At 30.4% G+C, this 22,327-nt stretch overlaps 1 protein-coding gene across 1 annotated transcript in view; it reads right to left on the bottom strand.

Annotated features, from left to right (window-relative positions):
• Positions 1-889: 889 nt before the first annotated feature.
• Positions 890-22,327, bottom strand: part of ndl (serine protease nudel) — a 109,424-nt gene continuing 87,986 nt past the window's right edge. The window contains exons 16-21 of the mRNA XM_075354025.1: positions 18,795-19,035; positions 17,712-17,895; positions 13,584-13,763; positions 11,506-11,761; positions 4,508-4,618; positions 890-1,228 (exon numbers count right to left, since the gene is read on the bottom strand). Of these exons, the coding sequence (XP_075210140.1) occupies positions 943-1,228; positions 4,508-4,618; positions 11,506-11,761; positions 13,584-13,763; positions 17,712-17,895; positions 18,795-19,035 (1,258 nt within the window). The 3' untranslated portion in view covers positions 890-942. The remainder of the gene's footprint in view (positions 1,229-4,507; positions 4,619-11,505; positions 11,762-13,583; positions 13,764-17,711; positions 17,896-18,794; positions 19,036-22,327) is intronic.

The following is a 22,327-nucleotide window of genomic DNA, read 5'->3' as shown; positions in this document are numbered from 1 at the left end:
TGTTCAATTAGGATGTAAGCCATAAATTACAAATGGTAATTCAGTGCGATTAGTTGGATTGGGTACATGCCACAGGGAAGTTTAGTAGTAGTAATTTTTGTAATAGTAGTAGTGACAATGGGATGGTGTAGTTGGTATAGAAGTACATTATGTAGACACATAAGTACATTAAGTAGATTGTTGGTGTAGAAGTACATTTTAATAGTAACATTGTGTAAAAATCTATTTTAAAAGAGGTTTATTTGTTGTTTATGCAACCATAAAGTCTTCTTGGATGTTATATCAATAACATTCATTGTTGTGCTTCTCTGTAATTAAGGTATTGTTGTCATTAACAAAGGTTTTATTGTACTACTTATAAAATCTTCACTTTCAAATAGTTTGGTTTCAGATGCTTTTATTATTTCTTTTACATGTATTGGCTTAGAGGTGGTTTTGTGTACTTTTATGTTGGTGATTTTGCTGATGTAATCTTATTTAAATTATTACTACTTTTTGATTCAGCGGTTGGCTTTTGAGTAGTTTTTGTCATAGGCCTTTTTGTAGTTGCTGAAACTTTTCTATTAAATTAATTTTTATCATTTACATTTTTATTCACAAGTGGATAGTTTACAGAAGATATTGTTAAGTTGGTTTCCTTCAATACCAATATAGAAGAAGAAACTATTAATGTTATTGAGGGAGTGATATAATTATTTCAGTTTTTCTATTCACATCAATGTATTTAAATTTTATCACACATAAAAACTATCTTCCCCACACATTGTACGTGATAATTCAACAGTATTTAGTATCAACAGTAAATAGTTCTCAGTTTAACAAATTCTCACCAATCACTTAAATGAAAAAAAAATGAATGTTTGGAGGGCTTAGAAATAAAAGACTATAATTTAAAATTTATATACAAAAATGTTTATTTACATGAATTATGCTAGAATAAATTCAAATACAGTATAAGTAGAAAGTTCTACAATTTTTATTGGTAGGGGATAAAATTAAAATGGGATCGTTATTTTTAAAAATCAGAGGTTCAGTACTTGTCTTAAATATAATGCTAATAAATGCATCATAATTAAACTGCATTCTGGTCTGCTGAACAATTTTTGAGTTTTCAAACTGAGAGAATCCCATTTCTTGACATAAATCATCTAGTACTGTCGGTGAAGGTACTGTGGCAAAACAAAGTGGCATCCATAATCCAAATTTTTGTTCTACAATTACTCCTTCTCTGTAAGAGAATTGATTTTAAAAAAATTATTATGTTTCAACAGGTTATTGATAAATACCAAAATAAATAAATATTTAAAAAAAACTTTTATGAGATAGTATTAAAAATATTATTTAAATATACATACATAAACACCATTTTGTGAATTGGTATCTAAAATGTACCACTATTGGACAGACTCCTGAACTTGTTGTAGTATAATTCCACTGTAATCTCAGTGAAGTAGTAGTACCTCAGCCTTTCATTTGAAGGTCTGCGTTCAAATCCCATTCAGGTACTTCATTATAGAGCAACCAAGATTCAGGGTACGTTCGAAGATGAACTATGTAAGGAAATGTAAGGAGTGGTTAAACTTCATGTGGATAGTGGACATGTATAAATTATTTAGTAACATTTTCAGAAGACAAAACAAAAACTAAATTAAAAAGTTTAAGGAATAGGTTTTCTTTTCAAATTGAAAAATATTCAGATGAAATAAAAGAATATACATTATGAATAGTTGATTAGATTTGTTCATACATAACATTATAAAAAGAGTGAAGAAGCAATAAAAAAAAATAAGTACTAGAAAACCTGAGGAACCACATAACAGATTAATAAGATTAATTCTTATACTCATTCAGTAACAAATAAGAATTGAATGAATGAAATGAAAAGAAAAGTAAGAAAGCAAAAGTGAACGAAGACAAAATGAAAACAAATGAACAAGACAGTGCTTGAGCTCCAAACACATTTGTTTAGGAAGATGCACTCTGGCAATAAAAATGGGTGATATTTAAGGTAGTATGAAGCAGAAAGAAGGGCCTGCTTTGTGAAAGTTTGCATAAAAGATTAAGTTAGTAAAGTGCTAATGTTGTATGTGAGACGACAAACAGCAAAACCTTGGACACTAGAAACATTGAAAGTCAGTTTGATGGAGAGTGGAAATGACCAGCTGAATGGAGTAACTGAGAAACAAGGAGGTAATGGACATATTCTGCAAACAAGCAGAATTTCAGAAAAAAAATTATTTAAAATAATAAACTTCTGAAAAAACTGAACCAACTTGTATAAATACATTTTTAATAACTTTTTAAAATATTTTTACTGATAAAAATAGGGGTGCATGACAGCAACAATCATACATAAATGAACAGACAAATTTAGGTCCAATTCACTTTTTGACAAGCAGTCCAAATAAATTTGCTAATTAAAAAAAAAAGAAAAAAAGAAAAAAGGAAAAAATAACAGCAGTAATTTCAGTTGATGTCAGATGTGTCATATGAAGAATATAATCTCTACGATATAATATAAATTTTCTTAGTGTGAACCTGTGCAATAAATTTTTGTATTAAAAAAGTCATGACTTTAAGTAAATTATCGTAAATAATCAGAAAAGAAGTTTGGGATAAGAAGGGTCTGGAATAATTTCATCATTAAAACTGATGCATCAATGAATGCCAAGTGAGGGGTTTTACAGGATCTCTAGGACTGATGTGATGTATCATGGATGAAAGAGTATGCTTGCTACGTTTGGAGTTATGATTATGTGGTTTCTTATAGAGTTTAGAAATTTTTTGTTAAAATATTATTTATATCACCAAAAACAAATCTAACCATGTCTTTCATTTAGAACTTAATACTAATCTGTTTTATGTATTTGTGTGTGAACTACACTTTGGTAATTAATTAAAGATTTTGAAATTACAATGAAACTGCTTAAAATGTACTTTTACTAATATTTTTTCCATTAATTACTACAATAACTGATGGATTATTTTTATTGTTGTTATTACAAAACACTGTAATGATATTAATATCATTATAATATTTCATTACTTCAAGTTTAATGAAACAGCAGGATTGTTTATTGTAACTTAAAAGTGAATAATAATTATAAATTATTGTATTATATATATATATATATATATATATATATATATATATATATATATATTGTAACATATTACCTAATTGTATAATTGATAAATACAAGTATACCAATTGACAGATGACTGTAAGATCATTAACACCTTAATGCTAAGCATTATATTTTGTTTTTGAAAAAAATATAACTTAATTATTTTTTTCAAATAGAAGGTATGTTTATTACAGGGTGTTTAACTTAAAAGGGACCTTATCACTTAGTAGTTTATACTAAACGCATATTTTTGTTAAAATATTTATATTGGTGTGAGGTGGGTAAAATAATGTGGAAGAAGTTGATAAGTCTGAAGCTTGAGTGGGAAGGGACAGTTTATTACCTTCTCACATTTAGTACTGCCAGTCTTGTCAAGCATTGGCTGTTGAACAAGTTTACATAATCATATTCTCTTTGTTAAAATGTAGTTAACTGTTGAAGAACATGCATTCATGATGGAAACTTATTTAGAGACAAAATCTCATATTGTGTGTTGCTGAAAGTTCTGGGAGAAATTTTAAAGGAAGCACTGGTGAAAAGTTTTAATCAGAAATTAGTTAAAAAGTTTTGTGAAGCAGGTTTGGTGATAGAATGGAAACGTGCCTGACACAGGTCAGTTTTAACAATGTAGGTCATAAGGTCGTACAGGACAATAAAGTGCCAGTTACAAGATCTGCTCATAAATGTTTGTGGAGACAAACCGGAAAAAGAATATCTCACTAGGTTCAGCCTACACTGCAGTGAGGAGAATGCTGAAATTTTATCCATATCAAATGTAAGTTTTCCATAAGCTAACTAATGCTGATTATGCTAAAAGGGTTCTCTACCGTCAATGGTTCATTCCTTAGAGGTAACATTGACATTTTAGATCAAGTGTCTTGTAGATGAAAAAAATCTAATGAAAAGACACACAGATGATAAACATAAAAATGAAAAACACATCATAGATGTGTGGTTTCACCACGTTGGGTAAGTTTATAGTCAGCACTATTGGACCTAGAAGTAATGAAAACCAGCACATTTTCATTGAATCTCTCTTACACCTACAAAAATAGATGTATGTCGTGCGGTTATATCCATCAGTACATAGACTTCTTTCATAACTGCATTCATAAACTTATTTCTGTAAGGTTACTCAAAATAAATTGTTTATAAGCCACACCCTGCAGGAATTGAAAACAAACATTACCAATGCCAACTGAGAAACAGACAGGGTCCAGCTAACAAGAGCACAAGGAATGTGGTCAAACATGTTGACAAATGCATAGAAGAGCAAACTATTATTTATAGACTTAACTAAGTGATGAGGCCTCTTTTAAGTTGAACACACTGATTTTATAATTAATCAGTAGAGAGAAAAAAGTCTAGATTTTACTCACAGTCTTTCATGATCTGATACCCTTACAGTTATGCAGTCCATTTCATCATCACCATCTGGACAATCTTTCTCACCATCGCATTTAAATTCATGAGGTATGCATTTATTTGAACTGAAATTAAAAATTCACATAACTAAATTTTATCATTTAAATTTATTAAAAGTTAAGTATTTCTATTATAATAGATGAAGAACTGATATATCATATATAAGAATGGTTATTTTGATCAACAAATACCCTCATATTTTCAATTGTTTTGATTAATTTTACAAGTAGATGATGTTTTAAGTAATTGTTATTCATAAAAAATTATATTGATTTTAACTCAAATAAACTTTCGTTAGTAATGTTAATGAAAGTTCAACGATAAAATAATGTAAAATTGATCTACTGTATAAATGATATGAATTGTGATAACACATTTCTAAATATTTTTGTAGATGTATGAGGTTTCCAGTCAACAAAACTCCCCAATCTAGGATGCATCACTGATAGTATAACAGATGGTTTTGTCTGATCTCAGGCTATTCACAGAATTATTATTTGAATCCTAGTGACCAATAATTCAGGTATTCTATTCCACCTATTAGAATTAGTAAATTAAGAATGAAATTTTTAATAAATAAAAATTTTTAATTTTAATAAAATTTGATTACGGGTTCTGTCACATCACTAGCAACTTGTCATGCCCATAGATTTCTGATTTAGAAGACTAGCAGTTATATCCAAATGTCACATGGGTATCAATATCAGTGTTTTGTGAACTATTCCCAGGAAATCAATTGTATAAGATCAAACCAATCCAGAATACAATAATTGGTTTGGTGTCAAAAATTATTTTTGAAGTTTTACTAGGGTCTCCAAAAGGAGAGGATGTGGATGTGTATTTGCTATATTTAGCTTAAGTAACACACATTATTAAATGATGTAACAAACAGTTGCAGGTTTGACATTAGTTACAAGTTCCTACTTTAATAGACATTAACATTCTCTGTTACACTCTATAAAATGCTGATGACATACATGTAGGGCTGCACCAGCCCTACATGTATGTCATTTGTAGGGCTGCACCAGCCCTACAAATGACAACTTCAGTTGTTCATCACATTATTTGGCTATATGGAGCATCATTAATTTCAGAGAAAATAAACCTGATTAGTTCCTCTTGTGTCAGGTGCTTGACATATATTTCACCCATAGAAAACAGAAAGAAATACATTTGTGTACTCCTTTCTGTTGAAAAACATTCTATGGGACACACATATATACAAAATAAATATTATGTGCACACACTAGATAAATTACATGTATGCATATTTCAGTTGTTATAAACTTACCATCTGCAGTAACATAATACCAGTAATGGAAGAATATTAAATGTATTTAAAAAATATTTTAAGCAAAAGTTTTTCAAAATTTTATGAAAATTAAATTATGTTCTAATAAATTTTTTCAAGCAGAAAATGTAAAAAAAAATTCTAAAAACATTTCTGAAATTCTGCATAGCTACTAAGTACAAATTAGGTTCCCTGACAAAATCAACCTGCAAGTTTCATTAAAAATGAATAAGCTATTTGCAAATGACGCTTTCATGAAAGACAAACTTATTTGTGTATAATTATTATAAATAACTTTTTTACATTACAGGATCATCAGATAAAGTTCTGAAAATTATTAATGATGAGAATTATTTCAAAATCATACAGCTTAATTCTTTTTCTTTAAAACTTTCTTTGCTAAAATGCATCATGAGCACGTGAAAAAATAACTTTTTCACAAAGGTGAGATTGAAATTTTAATAAGTGTTCCCATAAAAATTCTTGTAGATTTTATCTGTCTATTTTTTAAGGCATTATTTTTTGTCCACGTGAAGTGTTTTGCTAAAATGAATCCTGAGTAACAAATCAATGAAAAATATTTAATTAAACAAAATCTAATTGTCTTATTTCAAATTCTTAAAAAATGTTTTTTTTTATTAAGTTATCAAAAAATTTAGAGGCTTAATTTTTCCCCCTTTAAATTGTTTTAATAAAATGCATTCTGAACATTATGGTAAAAAGAAAATTTCATCACAAAGGAAGAGGCCTGCCTTGTTAGAAAGTAGACATCTCTACAGTTGGAAACAGACAGAAAGGCTATGTCTGAGTATGGATTTGAAGACCATAGTTAGTTATAAATTTTGACAGGAAAATAGATAAACTAGAGGAAAAAAGAGAAAGGAGGTAAAAAAAGGGGATAAAAGATGTTTTGGAAGAACGAGAAAGTTTCCTACAGCAAGTTAAATTCATACTCCTATGAGTGATGTAGCGGAAGTAGAAGAAAAATGGGATGAGTTTAAAAAACTGCTAAGTTCTGCAGTACTGGAAAAGTTGAAACTTGTGTGGAAGAGTAAAAAAAAGAAAGGTAAGGACACCATAGTGGAATTAGAGATTGGAAGGGGCATTGAAGGAGAAAAATAAAATATTTTATGATTACAGTCTTTAGCATTAATGCAAAGAAACAGACTTATAGAAATAAGGGAACACCAAAAAAGCAGCATGAACAAAGTAAATTCTTGAAAATTTTATCAGAGAAAAACTTATGAGAAGAAAAAGATAGATGGTGTGATAAGATTAATCATAAGTTAAGAATTCAACGATTAAGAGGAGAGGGAAGAGTTACTGGCTAAAAGGAAGAAAGAAGGACACAAAACAATAACAGAAAGAATATCTTAAGCACCAGATTGAGGATAAACAGATTGAGGAAGGTATTTGGATGATACAACTAAAAGAGGCAATAAGAGAATGAGGAAGGCAGTGTCTTAGGAAACTATGAATTAAGCACTGAGATAATAAAGGCATCTAGGCAAATATGATTGCATAGGTTAGTTGGATAGTAAAATTTATATGGAGAATGAAACTACTGCCAGAAGAATGATTAAAAAATCATTTTTTTTTCTTCAGTCATTTGACTGGTTTGATCCAGCTCTCCAAGATTCCCTATCTATTGCCAGTCGTTTCATTTTGGTAAACCCCCTGCATCCTACATCCCTAACAATTTGTTTTACATATTCCAAACGTTGCCTACCGGCACAATTTTTCCTTCTACCATTCCCTCCAATATTAAAGCAACTATTCCAGGATGCATTAATATGTGGCCTATATGTCTGTCTCTTCTTTTAACTATATTTTTCCAAATGCTTCTTTCTTCATCGACTCGTTGCAACACCTCTTCATTTGTCACTTTATCCTGATTTTTAACACTCTCCTGTAGCACCACATCTCAAACGCTTCTAAGCTTTTCTTCTCAGTTACTTCGATCGTCCAAGTTTCACTTCCATATAAAGCTATGCTCCAAACATATGCTTTCAAAAATCTTTTCCTGATGTTTAAATTCATTTTTGTTATAAACAAATTATATTTCTGACTGAAAGCTTGTTTTGCCTGTGCTATTGGGCATTTTATATTGCTCCTGCTTTGTCCATCTTTGGTAATTCTACTTCCCAAATACTCTCACAAATACTTTTTAAAATATTCTTCTACCTCCATAAACTCTTCTCTTCCTATTTTTACATTCAGTGGTCCATCTTCATTATTTGTACTACATTACATTACTTTCATTTTGTTGTTTATTTTCATGCGATAGTTTTTCCGTAGGACTTCACCCATGCCGTTCATTGTTCCTTCTAAATCTTTTTTACTCTCAGCTAGAATTACTATATCATCAGCAAATCGTAGCATCTTTGTCTTTTCACCCTGTCCGGTTACTCTGGATCTAAATTGTTCTTTAACCTCATTAACTGCTAGTTCTATGTAAAGATTAAAAAGTAACAGGGATAGGGAACATCCTTGTCGGACTCCTTTTCTTATTACGGCTTGTTTCTTATGTTCTTCAATTATTACTGTTGCCGTTTGATTCCTGTAAATGTTAACAATCATTCTTCTATCTCTGTATTTGAACCCTAATGTTTTTAAAATTCTGAACACTTTATTCCAGTCTACATTATTGAATGCCTTTTCTAGGTCTATAAATGTCAAGTATATTGGTTTGCTTTTCTTTAATCATCCTTCTACTATTAATCTGAGCACCAAAATTACTTCCTTTGTCCCTATACTTTTCCTGAAACCAAATTGGTCTTCTCCTAACACTTCTTCCACCCTCTTCTCAATTGTTCTGTACAGAAATCTAGTTAAGGTTTTTGATGCATGGCTAGTTAAGCTAATTGTTCTGATCCTTCACATTTACATCTGCTCCTGTTTTCTTTGGTATCATGACTATAACACTTTTTGAAGTCTGACAGAACTTCCCCTTTTTTGTAAATATTACACACCAGTTTGTATAATCTATCAATCACTTCTGCACCTGCACTACGCAGTAATTCTACAGGTATACCATCTATTGCAAGAGCCTTTCTGCCATTTAAATCTTTTAATGCTCTCTTAAATTCAGATCTCAGTTTTGTTTCTCCCCTTTCACCCTCTTCGACTTCCTTTTTCCTTTATAACACCATTTTCTAATTCATTCCTTCCGTATAACTCTTCAATATATTCCATCCACCTATCGACTTTGGCTTTCATATTATAAATCGGTGTACCATCTTTGTTTAACACATTATTAGATTTTAATTTATGTAACCCAAAATTTTCCTTAACTTTCGTGTATGCTCCGTCTATTTTACCAATTTTCATTTCTCTTTCCACTTCTGAACACTTTTCTTTAATCCACTCTTCTTTCCTGTTTATAGTATTTCTTAATTTTTGATAGATCCTTTTGCTTTCTTCATCACAAGCATTATTATATTTTCTACGTTCCTCCATCAGCTAAAATATACTGTCTGAAATCCAAGGTTTTCTATCACTTCTCTCTGTTCGGCCTATGTTTGCTTCTGCTGATTTAAGAATTTCCTTTTTAACATTCTTCCATTTTTCTTCTAAATTTTCTACCTTATCTTTTTTATTCAGACCTCTTGCGATGTCCTCCTCAAAAATCTTATTTTCCTCCTCTTCCTCAACCTTCTCTAAATTCCACCGATTCATCCGACACCTTTTCTTCAGGTTTTTAAACCCCATTCTACTTTTCATTATCACTAAATTATGATCATTATCAATGTCTGCTCCAGGGTAAGCTTTGCAGTTGACGAGTTGATTTCTAAATCTTTGCTTAACCATTATATAATCTATCTGATACCTTGCAGTATCGCCTGGCTTTTTCCACGTGTATATTCCTCTAATATGATTTTTAAACTGGGTGTTGGCAATTACTAAATTACGCTTCGTGCAAAACTCTATAAGTCGGTCCCCTCTTTCATTCCTATGCATTTTGAAATACGCTACTCTCTTCCCTAAATTCTTGTTCATTACAAAACCTACTTCTGCCTGCCCATTACTTAAAGCTGAGTTAATTATTCTAAAATCAGCTGGCCAAAAGTCATTTTCCTCTTCCCACCGAACCTCGCTAATTCCTACTACATCTACATTTATCCTATCCATTTCCCTCTTTAAATTTTCTAACCTACCAACCTTTTTTAGACTTCTAACATTCCACCCTCCGACTTGTAGAATGTAATTTTTTTAATTTTCTGGTGACCCCTTCCTTAGTAGTCCCTACCTGGAGGGGTAGGGACTACTAAGGAAGGGGTTCGGATAGGGTTCCTACCCTATCCGAACGGGGGACTAGTTTACCTCCGGAATATTTTACCATGGAAGGCGTCTCCGTCTTTATTGCTACAGAGAGTTACATTTTCTTGGAAAAAAGCAGCTGTAGTTTTCCATTGCTTTCAGCAGTGCAGTACTCAGAAGTCTGAGTGATGTTGGTATGGCAATTTAAGTTGTTCTGACCTAAGCCCTTAACAACTACTGAAAGAGCTACTGCCCTCTTTCAGGAATCATTTCTTAGTCTGGCTCTCGACAGAAATCTCTCTGATATGGTTGCACCTTTGGTCCAGCTATCCTGTATCACGGAGCCCTCAAGCTCCCTCACCATCGGTAAGGTCTCATGATTCATAGAAGGAGGATTAAAAGATAATATTATACAAATTATTCTCAAAAAAGTTGACAAGAAGATTGAAGTAATTGTAGAGGAATTACACTGATCTTTCATAACTACGTATATTTTAATGGTCTAGGATAAAGAATAACAGATAGTAGAATAACAGTGAGAGGAAAAAAGTATGGGTTCCATAAAGGAAACAGTGAATTTGATATCAATCAAATTCACTGTTAATTTATCAAATTCAAAGTTAATTTGATATTTGATAAATGACAACAAACGAGAATAAGGGAAAGATGAGATTATAATCTTCATAAATTAAAAGAAATTTTACAAAAACATTCTCAAGGTAAATATGGACAGCAATAAGAAGGAAAGGAATGTCCTCAGAACATATATAAATTATTAAAGATATTAACAAAAAATTTGTATTAATTAAAAAAAAACGTAAGACGAAATGTACAGCACAGTAAGGACCGCATAGCAGGAGATTGAAATTTTTGTGATAGGAACTGGACTAAAAGAAAGTAATGTACTTTCATCTTAGCTATATTTCATTGTTGTAGATCTGATACATAGCCGGCCTCCATGGCATGAGTGGTAGCGTCTCGGCCTTTCATCTGGAGGTTCAGAGTTCAAATCCCAGTCAGGGATGGCATTTTCACACACGCTACAAATCATTCATCTCATCCTCTGAAGAAATAGGGCCTGGAGGTTAAACAAAAAAAATCTGATACATAAGATGGTGATGAAAATAAAAAGCCAAGAAACAAATGCATAGCTATTAGCTGATTACATAACTATTTTATACATAACTATTTAACAGAAGCAGTGGTAAGGGGAGGCAGCCTATCCTAGAAAGGAAAGGTTGCTGATGATGAGAGATGTCTGCTTAATTATTTTAAGAAATAACCTAGATTCCAGTCAGAGTTGAGATTAATTATCTCACTAGTTCCATTAAAATTAATTTTGGTATTCTTAACTGTAAAGCTAATGTTTCTGTTCATCAATTAGAAAATGTAAGAACAAACCTGTTGCAACTAAATGAATTAATAGTTTCACACGAAGTGCTTCCACATAATTCCCAGTTTTCATCAGATTTATCAAGGCAGTTTTGATATCCATTACATAAAAGGTGCTTTGCAGAAAGTTCTAAATATAGAGTGCAATTAGTATTACATGATATCATTTCATCACTTCCATCGAGGCAGTCTTCAATGCCATTGCAATAATTTTCTTTAAAAATACATTCTCCACTGCGACATTGTATCATATCATGTGGGCAATCTTAAAATAAAAATAATCATGCATAAATCTGTTGATAATTTACAAATACAATTTAAAAAAAAATTTTTATATTAATGTTCTAATATATATATTACTGTTCAGAAATTAAAGTTCTTTAGTTAATTTCCTTTATAAAGTTTACTATAAAAAAAAAGTATTTACAACCAAATCTAACTGTTATTTTCACCATCTTTAGAAACTGATTTGTGAACTGACAGCAACACAAGACTACTTATGGACTGCAAGAACATAATAAGAACATTATAATTGAAATAAAATGAAAAAGGAAATAACTTTATAAAGTTCCAGTGTATCCACTTCATCAAAGGCATCACTTCAAATAAACATTAAAAATAAATTAGGTTATATTTAATTTATACATGATTAATTAATTATTATTGGTTTTAAAATTAATTTATTAATTTGTGATATTTTTATTTTAGTTTTTAATTAGCATAAATAAATAAATGTTAAAATAAATAGTATGGTAACAATAAGAAAATTAAAAATAAAGAAAAAAAATAGTTTAAATGTTTATTAAAACTGTTTAATGATTACAAATCAATAATATTAGCTTACAGAGGAATGTTATAAGTAAATTACCAATATAATAAATATTTTAGTAACCTATTTCAGCAGAAATATTGCCTAAATAAATTATTTACTGAAATGAATTCTTATTTAAATGATGCTTGTAAAATTTCAAACTATATACCTTGGTATGCCATAATCACCATCTTCAAAAAAATTCTCAAATCTCCATAATTTAATTTAAAACATAAAACAGTATTATTTAGTTGAATAAGTTTTTATGATTTTTCATAGATGACTGCTGCTATTAGAAGCTCCTAAATATGAAAACAGTTCAGTGAAATCTTTATAAATTTTTCCCCTAGTTTACAATTAGAAGAGGCTGAGTATTGAATAGGTTGTTCAATAACTAGTTACAGCCTTTGTACAGCTGCTGGGCAGGAATTAATTGGTAGAAAAAGTGAACAGACAACTTGTTGCTATCTTACTCAGCTCAATAAAAATAGTATCTATTTCATTGCATGTGTCTTTCCTGTTTGATGAACTAAGCCAATGTGATGGTCAAGCCATTTTCTGTGGCACCTAAATAAGAAAGAAAGTTTAATGATGATAATAATAAGAATGGAAGAATAGAGTAATGATTATATCAGATTGATTATTCTGATCCATTCAGAGTACCTTGGAAAATATATTTAATTTGCAAACCAAATTGTATAATAAAACATTTTAAAAAACTTACTTCAAAATGTTTTCAGTAACTTTGAGACCATCATCCTCTTTGACTAAGGTCACTGAGGTTTTGTTTCTTTGTTGTTTAAAAAAGTATAAATTTTAAATTAATATAATTGTCGTTTATCATGTCCAAGATAATAGCAAAAATAAAGTATATATCATCTAGCAGATTGGATAAAAGTGAAATGAGGTACCAGACTAACTATCTAAAAAAAATCACAATAACAGTGTGGTTTGGAAAGGTTTCGGCCTGACAGAAAGTTGGTGCACGTGATCAAATGAGTAGATATTTGTTAATTATGATCCATTAGTTGGCATGCTGTGAAGTTTCAGATGTGTGCATTTAGTTGCTCATTTATGGCAATCAAACATAGCAAAAAAATTGTGACATTTTCTGAAAAATGGATAAAAGTGAAATTCAAGCTGTTTTAAAAGCTTTAATGCAGTTTTTACTGTTTAACTCAGCTCTGGGATGCAAGAGCAATGATGATCTCTACCACCCACCTGCTGTTGTTAATGAAAATAATAGCAAATTTAACACCTTTTCCTTCCTACTTACCGCATAAGGATGAGTTTGACTTGCAAAAAGTTAACTTTCTTTCCTTTTGAATTTTATTTTCATCACTGCCATCTTCACAATCACTAATACCATTAGCAACTAATTTCCAATCCAAACATCGCCCACGGGGACAACGCCATGAGTCACATACTGGACCAGTAATTATGTCTGTTTCATCATCTAAAAAATATATAATTGACATTTTAGTCACAAGTTCAATAAAAATTAAACTATGCAAATAAAGTACTGCTACATAAAATTATAGATGTAAAACTTTTCATCACAATAATTTTATTTTTTTAAATCACATTTTAATAAAACAATTAAAACAGAATTTAAAACAAAACCAGCATATATAATTGACAAATTCAAATTGGTAACTCTTATTGAGAGAAAAATAAATAGATTAATTTAAGAACAGAATTTCATTACCAGTTATCTGCAATCAGTGTAAAAATTTTACAAATGATGCAAATGTTTTCCTGAAAGCTAACAAAAAAACTTTTATCTAAATATAATTTATATTTTGTTATCAGCAGGTATCCTATTATGCAACAAATTGTTTTCAACTCTTGTATCTGAAAAACTTAAGACATTTTTTCCATTTTAGATGCATTTTCAAATTATTCAGTTTTGCATACAGTATAACAATTTAATGTTTAATTAAATTAATTGTAAAAAATATATATTTATACAGATAAACATTTACCAAAAATATGGATATCTTATACTCTGATTAACATATACTCATATATTTGTTAGTTATACACAAGTATTCTAAGATATTAATTTTGCCTAATTTACAAAATATACCAAGGGTACAAAAAAAGGAAACATAATTTACAAATGTACAGTTGTTAATTTGCATTAAGTATGTAAATTTATTATATATATACACTTTTTTTTTTAAATTTAAATAATTCACTAACATATTGATTACTGTGTTAATAAAATTTAATATTTACCATTATATTAATTATTATCACCAAAACACAGTAATCAGGTAAGTTAAATTTACCAGATTCATTTTTAAAAATTGATTTTTGTGGCATCCTGCATCTTCAGTTGGTATTGAACTCCAAAAAATATACTGTAATTCTTTTAAAAAATTGTTACTTTAATTTTACTTGAGACTGAATGATGTAATCTTTAAAACAGGTTTTAAAGAATACATCATTCCAATACTGGGCAGCAAAACTTGCATATGCATTTATAATACGTACTTCAAAATTTCAAAACAAGAATCTAAAATAAGATCATAATTAAACTAATTACTGTGTTTTTGGTGGTTTATATTTCATATAATATTAAATTTTATTAACAAAGTGGTTGTTCTGTTAATGAATATGTTAATGAATTATTTGATTAAAAAAAAAATATATAAATATATAAAATAAATGACATAAAAAGCAAATATATTAGAAAAATATTACATATATAAACACAAACAAAATTTCAATTTCATAAACCATCAGGGTTTGAGGGAGATGGTCTTATAAAAACTTCTTTTGGGGCGGGGGGGCGAAAAACGCCTGTGCATTATCATCGCCCAGAATTTTTTTAATAAAAGGTAAAATAACACTAAAATAATAAAACTAAATAAGGCTAAAAACTAATACAAATTATATAATAAAAAATTATAAGTTATAATTAATAAAGTAATTATAATAAAACTAAGTTAAAAAAGTGAAATAACTCAAAACTAATATCACAGATGGTGTCTTTAAAATATAAAAGCTAAAATAATAGAAAAGGAAACTATATAAAATTTAACTAATTCCTATATGGAGTGCAAAAGACTCCATACACAGATAATAAAATTAAGGACATAGAACCAAAAAAATCAAAATTGAAAGCAAGGGAAAAAATTATCAAAAATTCTTTTAGTGTAAAAAATATATATGACATTATTAAATTTTTTGCAGTAACCTAGTACTACGCAAAAACAGAAACATCCGGTCCAAAATTTCATTATCATTGTACAAGACACCACGGATGTTTCAAGGTAGATTAAATTTACGATGCAACGCCGAATAACATATGCAGTCTATGAGTATGTGGTGCACAGTCATGCGGCAGTTGCATCATGTGCATAGGGGTGTATGTCCTCCTGACATTAGGTACTCGTGTGTGACCTTCGTATGTCCTATACACAATCGGCAGAGGAGTACTTCTTCACATCGAGTTTTTCTGCATGAGGAGTCCCATATCAACACAGAATCTTTAATCTGCTGGAGTTTATTATCGACGGTAGTCGTCCAGTCACCTTGCCACCTTGCTCTCAGTGTGATTGTTTTACACGATTAATAAAATCAGAGGTAGTAACTCGGGTGAAAGGAGGCTGAATACATGCTTCTTTGGCAGCATAATCTGCTTGTTTATAACCTGGAATCCCTACATGGCTAGGGATCCAGCAAAAATTTACTTCTGTGTTGCAATTATTCAACTCGGCGATTCGTTGTAAATTTCAATGACAATAGGATGTTTGGAATAAAAGTTTTCTAACGCCTGGAGAGCACTACACGAGTCACTGCAAATAAGAATGTTTCTATATTTAGAACCTTATTTATAGCGAGCAGTTCAGCGGTGAACATACTCGTAATCCCTGGAAGGTCAAACATATAAGTTCTTTCATCGACAACAAAAGCACAACCAACGGTATCGTTTTGTTGTCAATGAAAGAAGGGTTTCGTAGCCGAGAAAAGACTACAAAAACTGCAACAAAATTTTGCAAAACTTCAAAAACTCCATACTGTTGCAGTTTTTGTGGTTTCCGCACTCAAATTAATTAATACACGATTTTCATTGTTTTAGTATTTTTGTTTTTAAATTTTTATTATGCAATAAAGGAATTACTTCAGTCATGACTGGGGATGCAGTACCTGCAAAACTACTTTCATCCTAAAATTAAGATAAGATATGTCTTATCTCAATATTCTGTACTAGATGGTCTATTTTAATAGGATTTAAATTTATATATATATATATATATAGGTGATTCAAAAAGGACTTCACAACTTTAAATGCATATAAAAATTTATTTTGATAACTTACAGATTCGACTGAGCTTCATTCCATAGGAAAACATCAAGTTTTGACTCACGAAGTTCATTAGTACCAAATTCGGCCCCCAGTGCCATTAAAAAATGGATACATTTACAGGTGCGGAACATGCTTGCTGTGTGTTTTGGTTTCCGGATTTGCAGTCGGAAACTGCAGTTCATCGTAATTTTCATAGAGTACGGTAAAAAAAAATTAAGGTTGGATGAATGTCTTATTACAAATGGAAGCCATATTGAACCAAAGTGAGTGTTGGATGACAAATCTGTAGTTTTTCTATGAAATGAGACTTCAAAAAATCTTTAAGGTTTCTCAATGTATTTTTATATGCTTTTAAAGTTGTGAAGTCCTTTTTAAATCACCCGTTTTATATATATATATATATATATATATATATATATATATAGATGTTTTTATTAGTTAAATACAGATTTTTATTCATATTAAAAGAATAATTTTACAATATTGTAATTTCAAGCTATTATGTTACTTTTACTTCCTTCTACGAAATAAAGGAAGTATTGTGATAGCGAAAAAATTCAGTTTTCAGATTTCAACGGAAATATCCATTTTGGCCGCTCCTGAATCCATTTTGACTAGTTTTGGCAATGTTTGTACATGTGTATCTCGCATAACTAAAAAACAATTAGCCGTAGGATTTTCAACGATATATCATAAGTGGTACTTATTTTCACTGGTTCCAGAGTTATAGCCAAATAAAATTTTAATTAATGAAATATTTGGATCTTACAAGAGAAGGCACATCGGTTCAAATCCGAATTCATCTCCTTTTTTTTAATTTAATTTATTGTTTTATTAACAATTATTAACCTCCGATTGTAAAAAATATATTACAATAATAACAATAAAAAATAATATTTTATTTTTTAAAAATGTGTGTATGTAATTTAATTAGCGTACAAGGAAGTCATGTGGTGTCCACATCAGATTTTTTACATCTTCTGTATTGTAGAGTCTGCATTTTCAAAGGGTCAACACTGCAAAATTGCTTTATTAATAATACCATGCTAAAGATTGATGTTTTTTAAATATTAAAGAATTTCTTACTCTCATTTTTCACTTGCTTTGCTACATCCATAAGATTATCTCCAAATTCAGTAAGACTATTAAATGAATAAATACTTTGATTGTTGCTGCAAAATGGTTTATCTAAGTGATAAGTGGCTGCTGCGTACCAACCATTAAAGGAATTACACACAATAACACCTGCCCATGGATTCTCCTGGTTAAACTGCACAAAGCAATAAAATAAAAAATCACTGAAAAGTAATTGCATTATTACAAGTGGTAAAGTAGATAGTTAAGCAAAACGGATAGGCAAAATAGATTTAAAGTGATAGGCTAATTTAAGTGTTTAATAGTTTAAGTAGAATAATTTAAGTGTTTAATAGTTAATATGAATGCTTTTGTTCAGTCAGACATAAGTGATTGTAAAGTAAGGCAATAGTACAATTACAAAACAGAATAAAAAAAAAATATGAAGAGGACTTCAATAAATAGAGAAAAAAAGTGAAGATATTCAGAAAAAAGAAAGAAGAATATTTGACAGTTATTTTGAGTGCAAATATTAGTACTTAAATCTTGTTAATACTTTATTTGAAAACTTTCAAACAAGAGGAGCTGTTTTTGAAAGACAAGTATCACAGCTACCACTTCAATTTATCACCAAAATTAAAACAAAAAAGTAAAAGTGAGACAGAGGAAGCAGAATTCATTACGAATACATAAAAAGACAAAATTAAAAGGTACTGGATGGAGTTTAATAAGGAAAAAGCAAATAATAGTACGAGAGGTATAGGGAAACTTCATAGTGGTGTGAAATATGAATAATGATAACAGGAAACTGTTAGAAAGAGTAAAATAAGATGTGTAATTAGGATCTGACTTCTCAGAGGCTTTAGAAAAAGAAAAGAAAGTAAAAGAAAACACTGTAGTTGATTAATATGATAACTGAAGAAGTGGAAACCAGATGTTTACAATGAAAACATTACAGAAGAGGAGGTTCTTGGACCAAGAGATTGGTTCAACTATTATGTTGCTTGGACTGATAATCCATTGCGTTGGAATTAAGGTCCCAGTATAAAAAAGTGTTATTATTTCTTATAACATCACCATATAATATATGCTTACCGTGCATTCTTCTGGTGTTTTTGTAATTTTAAAGGAACTTTTTGTATTTAAATAATCCTGATTTCTGGAGTTTCTATCATTGTCATTATCATGATTACTATTTTCACTAATAAGAACATGTCTATCACTTCTAGCATCCAGCTGTGAATTAGACAGAAATTCCAATTCAGTTGGTGCAAAACCGCTGTTAGAAGTATAATCGATGGTAATACACTTTTTGCTATTACTGTTACTATCAAACCTGTTCAGAAAAATAAATTATAAATTAATTAAAAGCAGAAAAATTCTAAACAAAAATATCAAATAAAAATTAAGGAACAAATACAAGCTTTTTTTGGTTTTTTAAGAGATAAAAATTAGAGGTAAATAAATTAAAAATAAATAATCTAAAATGCTTTGAAATTATATTGCAATTAATGAAATTATTCTATATAAACAAAAATGTAAATGCTTGTTTGTTCAAAATCTTAAATCTTTGAAAGTTTTTCACCGATTGCTTTGAAATTTTGAAACAACACTGCATTTGAATACACATGTGTTTTTATATACCTACTATTATATAGATGCCACACCTGTGACTGGTAAAAGCTTGTTTTTTTTTTAAAAACAGCACTATCTGTTGGATGTAAAAGCAACACACACTATACTAAATATTTTATGGTTCCATTTCAGTGTTTCTGATATGTGTGTCTGCTATAGACTAAAAAACTACTGGACCGATTTACGCATGGGGAAAAAGGGAAAAATCAAAAAAGGGAAAACAGGGAAAAGGAAATGGAAAGGAGAAAGGGAAATAAGGGAAAGAGAAAATGTTAGAAGGAACAAGCAAGGAGAGTAAAGAAAGGGGGAAATGTGGGGGAAAAAGAAGGAGGACTGCGAATGGGAAATGAGGAAAAGGAAAAGGTTAAATTTTGTGGAATTCTGTAATGTTTATTTTGTTAATGTTTTATCAAACTTTCATTTGTGTTCATTTAATCTACATCTATACTCAAATCTAGCAAAAGCGAAGCATTACCTGGTCTGCTAGTAAAAATTAAAAGCATTAATAGACACCAAAAGATTTTAAGTCATTTGTTGAAAATACTTTTGTTCAGATATTAATTTTAAATATACTGAAGACACTATATACTATGAAAACACTTTGGCTAACCTAATATTTCATTTTCTTCAGTACTTAACATTGGTGTACAATTACAAACAAAGAAAATGAATAAATGATTTCTATCAAACTAATCAGCTGACAATCAAAAAGCATACACAAAAATATTCACCATAAGGTAAATAAATCTAGCATAAAACACACCCACATCCAGTTATTAGAAACCAATTAAAAGATTTCATTTGGTGGGCGGTAATAAAGTTCAAAGATGCCAAAAAATTATTTTAAAAAGATAAATTCCAAAAGTAGACAACTCTTCTTTGTTTAACTAGACAAACAGAAGATAGTGATTATTAAATTGAAAAAAATGTCCCAGAATTTGATTTACACTTTAGTAATAAAGCTCTAAAGCTTTTCTTTACTCTGAGTACGTTTGTTACATATTTTTATTAATTTAAATTTAGAATGACTTTACATTTGTTTAACTGAAACTTTTTTAGTTTTTATTGCTCTACATACTAGCAACTAACTCACATATATAAGCTTACAGTATAAGAAATGTATTAGTACAGAGTGATTCAAAGAAACGGGAAATTAAAAAAATTAAATAACGTTAATGAAAAATTTTTTTTAGAAAATGAATTTTATTTCATGTAATTGTACAAATGTTGCCATTTTAGGATACATACATTTTAGTTTATTTTTAAAGATGACATCTTGCAGGTGACCTCCTCTTCTACATAAACACTCACGAAGTCTCTTCGTTAAATTGTTCATGGTTTGATGTAACATCTCCACTGGAATTTCCGCAATTGTTTCTCGGATCTTTGCCTTCAGTTCTTCCGTTGTAGCAGGTCTAATGTGGACACTTTGCTTTTAAGGTGACCCCACAAAAAGTAATCGCAAGCTGAGAGATCAGGCGATCTGGGAGACCATCTAATGTCACCATTTTGTGGAATTACATGTTGTCCAAACAATCGGCGTACAGCTGCTATCGATATTCATGCAGTATGTGACGTTGCTCCGTCTTGTTGAAACCAGGCTGTGTTAAGAATAGGTAGAAATCTCTTCTGTTGTTCCACAACAAAGGTTTCAAGCATGGCTACGTAACGAGCCGACGTCACTGTAATCGGAAGACCGTTGTCATCCTCAAGAAAATAAGGGCCTATAACACCGTAACATGGCATAGCACACTACACGGTCACTTTCTGGTTGTGCAACGGGCACTGATGTAGCTGCGTAGGATTTTCTTGTGCCCAGTATCTGAAATTTTGCTTGTTAACAAATCTACTGAGGTGGAAATGCGCTTCGTCTGACATCCACAGTTCGTGAACAAACTCTTCGTCATCATTTATCTTCTGAAGCATTACATTACAGAATTGTGCTCGCACAACTGCATCGTTCAGTTTCAGTTCCTGGATGAACTGCAACATGTATGGATGGAATGCAAGTCCTTCACTAACATTCTTCGAACACTTGAACTATGCAATTGTAAAGATGCTGAGAGACGACAGATTGACCGATGTGGACTTCGTGTGACAGCATCTTGTAAAGCTTGAACATTCTGTGGTGTACGGATGGTTCGCTCACGGCCTGGAGGTTTCTTTTTCATTGCCGAACCAGTTTCCTCAAAATTAGATATCCATGTTTTAATTGCATGTGCTGATGGAACACAGTCGTGCCGTCCCAGATTAAAATGACGGTGAAATTCTATACGCGCTCCCTCCACACTGTCATTATTTTTGTAAAATGCTTTGATAGCAAATGCACGTTGCACACCACTCCAAGGATCCATGACAACTAAATGGCAGGTTAGGTTAGAGAGGCTGGTGCCACTTATCAAGTGGTACCAATCCCCCACGGCTACCAACACAACTTTCAAAATTTCCCGTTTCTTTGAATCACCCTGTACATCTGCATATACAGAAGCAAAAATATGTAATTTTTTACTGTTTATGGATACTATGCAATGAAGAATTTAAGAAGTTACTTAAGTAAATATAGAATATATATAATAATTAGGTGTATGTTGATAAGAGGATATAGTCTTCCACATGTGAAGAAGGCTGGCTTTGAAAATAATGAGTAGAAGTGTGGGAATAGGTCAGGATAGATAGTTTTCAACAAAAAAGAAGTTAGAAGTGGATGTAATGAATATCTATAATAAAAATTAAATATGAATCTGAAAAAAGTTTCATTTGTTTTTCTGGGAGGATAGGTCAAGAACAATAACAAATTTCATTTAACGCATCTGGATCATTGATTCTCAAACCTTTTTGCCCGCTGCCCACATTGAGAATCAAAGATTTTCTAGTGTTTTCAAAATTTTTAAACTTATCATCTGTTAAAAACAATAATTGCATTGCTGTTTTAAGATGCACTCTTTAAACAGCATTTAAAAAACCCTTTAATTTTCATATTTATTTGTATCAAT

The sequence above is a fragment of the Lycorma delicatula genome, chromosome 1 (assembly GCF_047948215.1).
Source record: "Lycorma delicatula isolate Av1 chromosome 1, ASM4794821v1, whole genome shotgun sequence".
Taxonomy (NCBI): Eukaryota; Metazoa; Arthropoda; class Insecta; order Hemiptera; family Fulgoridae; genus Lycorma; species Lycorma delicatula.
This window is presented reverse-complemented; position numbering and strand designations above follow the sequence as displayed.